This window comes from Saccostrea cucullata, unplaced genomic scaffold, assembly GCF_032062105.1.
Source record: "Saccostrea cucullata isolate Sc308-1 unplaced genomic scaffold, CSIRO_AGI_Scuc_v1 ctg16404, whole genome shotgun sequence".
Taxonomy (NCBI): domain Eukaryota; kingdom Metazoa; phylum Mollusca; class Bivalvia; order Ostreida; family Ostreidae; genus Saccostrea; species Saccostrea cuccullata.
Genome location: NW_026941355.1, coordinates 1546 through 13067, shown reverse-complemented (window position 1 = coordinate 13067; position 11522 = coordinate 1546). Strand labels below are relative to the sequence as shown.

The 11522-nt window shown below is 32.9% G+C and overlaps 1 protein-coding gene across 1 annotated transcript; it reads right to left on the bottom strand.

The window, feature by feature from the left end:
* Positions 1-425: 425 nt before the first annotated feature.
* LOC134257670 (uncharacterized) lies at positions 426-10891 on the bottom strand (the record flags this gene model as incomplete). The annotated part of the gene is made up of 7 exons (XM_062740260.1): positions 426-571; positions 1779-1953; positions 2214-2423; positions 3227-3280; positions 10055-10227; positions 10323-10469; positions 10638-10891. Coding segments are annotated over 7 exons (1159 nt in total), but the record flags the coding sequence as incomplete, so codon positions are not given.
* Between the last annotated feature and the right edge of the window lie 631 nt (positions 10892-11522).

Sequence of the window (11522 nt, the reverse complement as noted above, 5' to 3'; positions counted from 1 at the left end):
AAAAAAATCATGAATTGATAGAGATTTTTATTTAAGGTTATCCAATCCCCAGCCAGGAAGGATAACTCTTTAATTTTCAATTAATTTAAAAAGTCTCAAAATGAACTCAAAATTGGAATCTTTTCATGCAACAATTTTCATTTTATGCATCTCAACGTGCTTCAAAGTTCTTTCAAGTTCCATCTCCTATCAGCACTGGAACATATTTATATTAAATACTGTAAAATCACATATTTTCTTGGTTTGAGGAAAACTTGTTGGTTTGTTGGGATTTGAATTCATGGATGAAGAACGTTCTAGTAGTTCTGCATGTGAAAATTAATAATTTACATTCCGTGGTGGGCATAAATTTATGGGTCTCTTCATACCTCGAAAACAACGAAAATTAAACCCCTTCGAAAATTAGTGATTTCACAGTATTTCACCTGATGTTTTTGAATTTGAGAGCCTCTTCTTCATCTGTTACCATGATCAGTGTCTTCAGGACCTCTTTCCGTTCGTAAAAAGGATACAAACCGGCAGCATTTGCTGTGTATCCCGAAGCACAGGTATTCAAAGCTAGCTGTAACACCTAAAGTAAACAAATACAAGTACCAATATTAATTATAATTATGTTCAACACAATTTTGAACTTTTTCTTATTCCCTGCATAATTTTTTAGTTCCAATAACTGGCGGACATTTGAGCTATTCTGTCATGCCTTGTTATGCTGTACACCTTTCTGAATCCTATTTTGAGGAAATATCAGCTGGAGAGAAGTTTTCTTTTTAAAAAATACAAGGATTTTCATTTGATATCTGTTCAAAACTCCTGGTTGTGTATGCCGTTTTTTTTTTTTTTTTTTTTTTTTTTTTTTTTTTTGCTCGTCTGAGCTGAAAGCTCATTGAAATACATGCATGGATATAGGAAAAAATCTTTTTCTCAAGAAACACTGAGCCAGAAAAGCTGAAACTCATATGAAACCATAATGGAGTAGTGTAGATTCTAAATTATCAAATCATGACCCCTGGCCCTTGGGGTGGGGTGAGACCACAGAAGGGAATCTAATTTTTACATTGAAATATGTAGAAAAAATCATCTTCTCAAGACACTGGGTCACAAACGCTCAGAAACTAATGTGGAAGCATCCTGAAGTGTAGATTCTAAATTTATTTTGTTTAAATCATAAACCTATGGTAGGATGGTGCCAAAATAGGAAATCTGTTTTACATTGAAATACATGTATGTACAAGAATTAATCTTTAGAAATCCTCTTCTCAGGAAACACTGGGCCAGATCTCGAGATGCTGAAACTTATGTGGAAGCATGCTGGGGTAGTGTAGATTCTAAATTGTTTGAATCATGATCCCTGGGGGTGGGATGAAACCACAATAGGCATTTCAAGGGGAAAATCGTGTTAAAGTTAACACGATTCATAAAAGGAATGTGTCCGCCATTTTGTTCGGATTCTTGCTATATCTGCAGACCTCTATGTAAAGGGCAGGACTTAGTCACTGTTTAGTGTAATCAGTAATAGAAAATTTCTAGGGGGGATGCTTACTCCTCCATGGCACCTGATCCACTTCTTATGTTGTAGAGGTCTGTGATTGCTCTGCTGATTGTATTGTTTCAATGGACTTTTGAGATTAAATACTGTTTGTTGTCTTCAAATTTCATTTACTTTAAATTTTTGCAAACTTTCCAATGCACTCAAAACTAAACACACATCAAAAAGCTCTATATATCATTTATACTTAAATTAAACGAAATTTCAAAGTTGTTAAATACAAACAAGATACCTCCTCGACATTTGTTGGTACTTTATCTGGCTCTTTGTGTTTGCCGTTAAAGAAGGAGAGTTTAGCGGAGGTTATAGCTGTCAGAATTCCCGCGATGATGGTACTGGTTTTAACTGCCACAGACATGGAATTGGAAGCGTCACCCATCACCAGGACTGGAGACTCAAGAGGAAGCCTATAAAATATATTTTTACAGTAAAACTCGGTTATAATGAAGTCACTAGGACAAATGAAATTAAGGAATTTGTTAAATTTATATAGCTGGGGATCCAAGATAACTTCCCTATATTCATGAATTCGCATTATCCATGTTCATACTAAACTAGTTTAACTGTTAACAAAACAGAGTACAAGATATTTAAAAACAGTAGGTGAAATAACACTTCTATCACATTAAGTCTCTTTCAAACATCTGTAAGGTAACTGATAGCCTACTTAATTTGTTTAAGCCTGTCCTCAGCGATCTTCAGAAGGTCTCCGTAGAACTTTGCCTTCCTGTCCTCATCAGAGCTGCCATCAAACAGCCTTTTGAATACTAGCAGTCTTTCCAGGAGTTTACCGATTGGTAAGGTCACGGGGTCACCATTTTCTAACCTCCTCTGTATCGCATCGTCTACTTCCTTGCATGCTAGTTCCTCATACCACCTATAACATATTGTAAACAAGATGAGTTTGTAAAACACTGATGCCTCCTTATGGCCGCTCATAGAGAAGGTTAAAAATTCTCAAATGCAAGTCTAACTCCAAAGGTCAAGGTAAATAAATCAAAATTGTTGGTACCCAATGTAGGGTCTTGTCATAAAGAAAACATATGTAAAATATGAAGCCCTAACACCAACTGTTCAAAAGATTTTGCCAAAGTTAAAGTTTTTCAAAAGTTGGTGAAACTCCAAGGTCAAGGGGTAAAATTGATGGCACTCAAGGGAAGGACTTGTCACAAGGACAATACCTCTGAAATATAAAAGCCCTAGCACCAACTGTTCAAAAGTTATGGTCAAGGTTGAAGTTTTTCAAAAGTAGGTCAAAGGTCAAGGTCAAGGGGTCATAAATGTTGGTATCCAAGGGAAGGTTTTGTCACATGGAATATACATGTGAGATATGAAAACCCTACCCAGAACCAAACATGCAAAAGTTATGGCCAAGTTAAGTTAGTTTTTGTGAAGTAGGTCTAATTCCAAATTTGCAAGGTCAAAAGGTAAAAAATATTTACTAAAGGGTTTCAAGGTCTTTCAAGGAATAAACACATGAAATATGAAAGCCCTTGTACCAACCATTCAAAAGTTATGGTCAAAGTGAAAGTATTGATCAAATTAGATCAATTGTCAAGGTCAAGAAATCAGAAATATTTGTACCATAATTATCATCACTTAACTAATCATCTGACTATTACTATAAAAACGGTGAATTTTGTATAAAATTTGACAATATTCTAAAAATGATGAACTAACCAGAGGATGGTGTCCAGTTTATCCTCCCGGTCTGCTATGTGGCCTTTGGAGGCGCTGGTCAACTTATCTTTTTTTTTTTTTTTTTTTTTTTTTTTTTTTTTTTTTTTTTTTATTTCCACAATTCAACTTTCAAATAGCAGTATATTTACATAATCATTGTGGATTTTTATTAAGCATTCACTGACTGATTCTTCCACCTCGCTCGTCCATTTCAGTATCACCTATTTATGAATTATACAAAAAAGATTATTCAATATACATATACATATATATGCATGTTTATATATTACACTGTGTTTACTATCACTATAAGTATATTTATAAAAAAGAGAGAAAAAAACAAACAAACAAAAGTAAAAGTTACAGTGTCCTTTTATGAATATCATATAAAGCTAATCATTTTCAAATAGATTGTCTAACAATTGCCATCTCTTTTTAAACTGGGTGTCATCCATATTTAATGCAAACAAGTATTTTTCAAAAGTATAGTATTTACATATTACATTTTTAACTTCGTTGAATATCAAAGGTTTACAATTTCTAGATTTTTGGTAAACATACTGTTTTACAAGCAATATAATGGCATTTAAGGATGTGTTTTCTTTGCCAGAAATACCTAATATAACAGATATTGGGTCTAAGTTAAAAAAATTTCCAGTTTTTTGTAAAATCCATTCTTCTAAACAATCCCATATTCCCTTAACAGGAAGACAGTAATAAAAAAGATGCTTCAAAGTTTCCTGCTCAAGATTACAGACAGAGCACAATGGATTATCTTTAATTTTAGATAAAAACAACAATTTACAGGTTCCAAGAATTCTATGTATGATCTTATAATTAAACCATTTGAGATTTGAATCTTTACTTATGTATTTCAAGTTTGTAAAAAGATCTCTCCAATTAAAGTCAATCTGCAAACCTAAATCTCTTGTCCATTTTGTAACACATACAGGTTGGTTATAACTCTTAGATAAAAAGAAATTGTATAATGATTTACACCCGGAATCATCACGACAAAGGACCTGAATATGTGTAGGAATGTATATTCCTATAGCTGATGTTCTACATTGTTTAATTTCAGGCCATTTTTTAAAAATGGAAAGTCTACATTGTTTAATTTCAGGCCATTTTTTAAAAATGGAAAGTCTAAGCCCTTCATAATTAGTAAATGGGATTAAAACATCATAATTAATGGATATGCAATTAAAGGATAACAAATTACCTTCAGTATCAAATAGATCAGACACAATATGAAAACCTTTTGCATATAACTGTTTGTAAAAAACTGATTTACTTTGTACTCTGATACTACTGTTAAACCATAAAGGTTCTTTCAAGACCTGAAGAATATTTTCAGGTTCAAATAAATTAATAAATTCATTATAGTCAGAAAGGACTTCTTTCCAAAACATGTTATTTGTTGTTTTACTAAAATATAAGGTATATTCTGATCCGAACTGTAAAAGTTTTGTAATATTACAGCCTGTAGATTCCATAAATATTCTAGACCATGTAGAATCCGTAAGTATTAACATCCTGATCCAAGTGAGCTTAAGTGCCTTAATAAATGTTGGCAAATGTGGCATTCTAAGGCCACCATCATCATAATCTAAAATCATTATATTTCGAGCTATTTTATCATTTTTATTGTTCCATACAAACTTAGAAAAAGATTTCTCAAGGTTTTTCATGGTTTCATCACATGGTTTTGCAAAGTTAACAGTAAATGTGTAATTTTTGAAAGCAAAAGAGATTTTATAACTGTAATTTTACCCAAAGGTGTTATATGTCTTTTTTCCCAGTGGCTCATTTCTTTGTTTATATCATTAATTCTGTTAATAAAATTTATCTTTTCTATATTGTTAAGACTGGCATTAAATGTTATTCCCAATATTGTAAAGTTCTCAGATGTCCACTCTAAATTATATTCCTTGCACCAATTGTCATTACAATTAATTTTTGAACCAATCCATATGGCTTTTGTCTTAGATAGATTAGGCTTTAAACCCGAAAAATTAGCAAACTGGAAAAGAAGATCTAGTGCACTCTTCAAACTTTTTTCAGACCCATCCAAAAATATAACAGTATCGTCTGCATATTGTAATAAGCAGACTGTTTCTTTGCCAATTTTTATACCCTTTATATTTTTATTTTGTCTTATAAGGTGACCCATTATCTCGACACAAAGATTAAAAATATATGGTGAGACAGGGTCTCCTTGACGACACCCTCTACCTATGCAAAAGAATCTGGAAAAAATACCATTCTGCAAAACACATAATGTGGCATTTTTATATAAAACTGAAATCCATCTAATAAAGTCACGACCAAAGTTAAAATATTCAAAAGTTTTGTACATAAATCTCCAGGAAATAGTGTCAAAAGCTTTCTCAAAATCTATAAGTAACATCATCCCTGGGATTTGTTTTTCTTTTGTGGTATGTAGAACATCATAAATAAGTCGAGTATTTTCGCCTATGAATCTTCCTTTCAAAAACCCCTTTTGGTTCTCATGTATTAAATACTCTAAAACACTCTTAAGTCTATTTCCAATACATGCTGATATAATTTTGTATGTAACATTGAGGAGAGAGATAGGTCTCCAGTTTTTTAAAAATTCCCTTGGCTTTTCACCTTTAGGTGATATAGATAAAATTCCTTGTTTCTGTGTATTAGATAATTCTCCTTTCAAAAAACCAAAGTTTATAGATTGAAGTATAAAATCACCAATATCCTTCCAAAAAAATATAAAGAACTCTACGTTAAAGCCATCACTGCCTGGACTTTTATCATTTTTCATATTTTTCAATGCAAGTGATGCTTCTTCCTTGGTTATCAGACCTTCTAATTTGGAAGCTGACTCCTCATTTAAAATGTGAATGTTGTCCTTAATTAGTAAATTGTTTAAATTTATATCTAGTAAAGTATTATCACAGGATGTGTATAAATTATGATAAAAATTTTCAATTTCTTCAAGAATTTCTTGTTGCGAGGTTATTGTTAAACCATTTTCATTAATTAATTTTGTTACTGTTTTATTGATGTAATTTCTTTTTTCTAGACTCAAGAAATATTTCGTAGGTTTCTCACCATATTCTACCCATTTAGCTTTTGTTCTTACAAACAGACCATTTATATAATACTTTCTAAGTTCTTCCAATTTAGATTTTGCCGTAGAAAGTTTTTCTTCAGTTTCGTTAGAATCGTTAAAATTTCTGATGATTTCTAATTCTTGTATTTCTTCTTCTAAAAGATTTACTTCTCGGTCTCTTTCCTTTTTCTTTCTAGAACAATACTTTATAGTGGTACCTCTAATCTCAAGTAGTAGCATTTCTAGGAATAATTGATCATCAATTATAAAATTAATTTCTGTGTTTTCGATGTCCTTAATCATTACACGATTATATGGTGTAACTGCATACTGAAGTTTAATCCTATTTATTGTGTCTTTAACTAAACTTATATAGTTTTTATCTTTTAGGAGAGAGTTATTAAACTTCCAGAACCCTTTACCCATCTTAAACTTTGAAAATAAAATATGAAGTTCCATAATTGAGTGATCAGTTCTGTACCCAGACTCTATATCAATCTTATCTATAAAGGCCATTAATTCATTTGATATCAGAAAGTAGTCAAGTCTGGCCTTTTTTGTTGGATTGCTTTTAAACCAAGTGTATCTTTTAGTATTATTATATTTAGTCCTCCAGGGGTCACATAAACCTTGGGTTTCTTTCAACTGAAGCAGGGTCTCTCTTGCTTTAGAGTTATTGATGTTGCGATAATTATAGCAATCTAGAGTAAAGTCTTGCATTAAATTAAAATCTCCTCCCATTAACACAAATTCACCCTGGAAATTCTCAATTTTATCTCTGATCAGATTATAAAAATCAGGCTGATCTGTATTAGGTCCATACAAATTTATCAATAAAAAATCATATTTTTTTTTTTGTTAGGTTAACTTCTAAAATAATCAGATTACCTGTTTCATCTATATATTTATTTGTTACCTTATATTCAATATTATTATTAAAGAGTATTGCCGTTCCTCTGGCATCTGATCTACCAGGAAGGCTGATATATACATCAAATCCCCATAATGATCTAACAAGGTTTATGTCATTTTCAGTAAAGTGGGTATCTTGAAGAAAATATATAGAAAATTGTTTTTGTTTTAAATAATTAAGAACGTCTCTCCGTTTCTCTATTCCACCCCCCCCGTAAGCCCTCTACAATTTTCATTAGGGACAACACTCAAAAGACTTCATTGATCGAAGATATTTACATGTATGTCAATGGACGACTGTACAGTGAAAGCGCAGAACTTAAAAAAAAATATGTACGTATAAGTATTGAAATTTGGTGATACTGATTTTGTAGGTAACACACTCACAACTTAAACACATATTTACACACCAAAAGAAACAAACAAAAAATGTCAAGTAAGTCCCGTTGCAAACTGCTGGACGTAAACAATGCGTTCTTCGGAATACCGATCCCGAGATGTCAAGGCACTGAGCTCGATCCCAATGCATTTAGTGTCTTGCATGTGCTACTTTCATGGAACCTAAAAAAATCACGATCTGAGTATTTTGTTGATATCATCAAAAATATCAAATGTGTGGCGTCTATTGTTTTTATCCAGGGCAAACACTTTACTGTTGAAGTACCAGGCGGAATGCACTAATTCGTGTTCCTTTAGTGTCTGTATGAGTTTGGCATTCAGTTGAGTGATATGATCCACCATTACGAATTCATCTTTCATTGCCTTACGATGTTTGATAATGGCTGTTTTGGCCTCGGTACTGATCATCCGCACTATGATCGGTTGTCGGGATCCTCCACTCCGATTTCCGGGGACTCGGTGCATTGCAAGGATGTCCTTAGGGTCCACATCAAGATCAACTTTTTGTTTTAGAATTGTGCAAAAGTCCCTTTTAAGATTTTCCTTCTGCTGTTCAGGCCACCCAAGTATTTTGATATTACATTTTTGAGAATATTGTTGGTTAAAGTTCGCCATTGATATCGCTTGTTGAGCGTTCCTTGACGCTACAGCATAGGTCATTTTCAGTTTCTGTAACTCTCTTTTATCTTTTGCGATTTTCTCTCGAACATCATTCAGATTTAAATTCAAGGCATCGAATTTTTCTGTATTGTCAATGTTAGCCCTCATCATTTTTTCATCAACGTTCTTGTGAGTGAATTTTTCTATCTCGGCTCTAATTTCATTTTTGATTTCCTTTTTTATTTCATCTTTAAGGTAGGTCTGTACTTTCAGAATTTTCTGTCAAACTGTTAATTTTTCGATAAACTTCCAGAACCCTTTACCCATCTTAAACTCTGTTGAAAATCTTGAATAAGTCATAATCTAACTAAAACACCCATAAAATACATATCTTTGCAGGTTAATTTTCATGCGACATGTCTCGGAGTATATACCTCTAAAAATTCAGCAACCAAAATTCAACATATAGAAGTGAAACATCATATTTTATTTAGTTATGTACCAAATCACATTCAGCTATAGTTAAAACTTAGGAAAATCATAAATATTCATTTGTCAAGAAAATATTTGAAATTTCTATTTGAAAACACTAAAAAATTTATGCTGATTCTGTCAAAATCTTTCAGTCTGAGAAAAAAAGCTCAAAATATCTTTATTTTAAATATTCCTCAAAGTCTTATATGTTTATATGCTATTTTTTCTTTACAATTATTTAGAATTATATCTAAGGTTAGCAAAAAAACATACTTTATTGTGGTTGACCTGAAAAATTTTACAAAACAGCCTTTTAAACACCTATACCCCCATTTTTAGAATATCTATTTTTTCAATCGTTCTTCGCAAAACTTATAAAAAGGTAAATTTAAAAGGATGATATAGGCTAAAAAATAAAGATAAATAGATCTCAAGTTAGTTTGTTTATAAAAAAATTAAAAAGCTTTAGGTCCATAAAGGCAATTAAGAATTCTCTGTCTGTGTATGTACTAAATTACATATAGATCCTATGGACAAAGTACAAAGTGGTTATTCCTATAAATAATGTAAATTAAATGCTTTGTGTGCACAATGACACTATAATAAACAAATATATACTTGTTGAGCTTCCTTGACGCTACATTATTTTCAATCTCTTTTATCTTTTGCTAAAGATTTTATTTCAATAGACAAGGATAATCAAAATTTTATATTGGTGTGTAAAATTAAAATTTTTCTATCTCGGCCTAATTTCAGTTTTGATTTCCTTTTTTAATTGCAATCTTGATTTCTTTAACAAATTCACCTTTCAGCTCTGACAAAATATTTTTCACAATCTCACCAATATCATCTTTTGTAACCATCCCTTGCTTTATTTCGTCCAGACTTTCTTGAATTGAATGTAGGTCATTTTCACCGTCTGGGGCACCTGCGGGGATTTGGTCGGAACTGCTTAATCGGGGCTTTTTTGTAGCTTTTTTATCAGACACTACAGTGTTTTTAACAGAATTAGATGCCGATTTTATGTTCAGTTGAATGAATTTTTTCTTTTTATTGTCTTTACCACTGTCTTTACCACTAGCTGGTGGTGTTGTCGAGGGGCTAGTAACATTACTCGCCATGCTTGCATGCGTGAACACTACTTGACTCACGGTGAAGTCAAAAAGAATACACTAGGAATTTCTATATTAAATTGCAAAATAAGCCACTGACGACTCACCGTGCATTGTCCACGCCAACCACCCGCTTTTGTAAATCAAATAAACACTGATATATAACGATATACACTATAATAGTTCCACTCAGCAGTGCTCGTGAAAAAAAGCGTCCTACGCCATGTCTTGTCACGTGACTCTTCGGTCAGCTTATCTTTATGTGATTTCACGGACAGATAAGGAATAGACAGGTCCTCCAGCATTTCATTCACGTTCTCTGCTGTCATTGTCACCATACGACCCACAGTGGTCTCAGGTGGCGCCCCCTGTCCATAGCAGTAAGGAAGGAACCACTCCAGAGAGGGAAAATCCTAGAGAAAGAGTACAATATTGAAGAAAATTAATTGTCTTTTACAATGATGGGACCGAGGAAAAAATCAAGAAAGAAAAAAGATGCATGTAATACCTTCTGTGGATGAAAGTGGCAGATGTCTGCTAGCTTCTTCCAGGGATCTTTGGGAAAATGAATGGCATAAAACTCTAGTTCTTTTGCAGTAAAATGCTGGACCCACCTCCTGATGTGTTTGCAGACAGCACCACTAGCAGACCCATACTGTTAGAAAACTCATAAATGTTTGATTCATTGTGTATATTTATTTTAACACCTAAGTGTAAACCTTGGGTAATTTCAGTTTTTATGTGATAGATATAGATAATTGGTCGTGTGTGCCAAATTACAGATTTTAACCAGATGTTAACTGAGGGAGGGATGTCTACTTACCGGTGATTTCATCCTATTGAGATTGCTGATGTCTGATTTGAGTTTCCCTATCGTTTTACGCTTAACCCTGTTTTTGGACACCTGCAGCATCTTCATCTTTTTTTCCAGCACCCTGGCCTGACGTCCAGCGTCCAGGAGCTGTAGAGATTTCAGGACTTCATTGAGACCAAAGTTTTCTCTGTTCTGTAGGAAAGACTCAGCCAACTGGAAATCTTTCCTCGCCCATGCCGCGGCAAGTGCTCGAATTCGAGCATCTGAAATATTAAGTTGTGTTATCGTTATCGCAGAGCAAGTCCTCAGGCACTTAAGACATTTCTGATTTTTCTTTTAGTAAAAATATGTATATATATATCCCCTACGTTATAATAAACAAGCTAATTCAGAGAATTCGTGTCCCCCGCTTAGGGAAAAAGTCGGATCCCCCTGACTGAATTTGTAGAATTTTTAAATGTATACATGTATACTGAAGCAAATAAAATACACGTATGTCAATATGCATATAAAGATTTGATTACTTATTCTTTACTATGTGTATAGGAGATTCTTTTTTATGGAATTTTATCACACTGTTATATGATGATTTTATAACCTCATAAATTTTTCATTTCACATGCTGAATACTATCAATTAGTAAAAAAAAAGAGAGAAAAGTATTTATAAAAAAAAAAAGAAAAAAGGATTGCCCAGGAAACGATCTCGGGACCTCTCACATGTAAAGCGAGAGACATTACCACTACACCACGGAATCGCTGTACACTGAGTGAAGTATATATGCAGAACTAAAGTCACATACATGTATATATTCATGTTCGGTATTCTCAAAATTTTACACAATCCATGGTGTTTGATTTATTTAGCCTTTATTAAACAGTTCCAATAGATGTA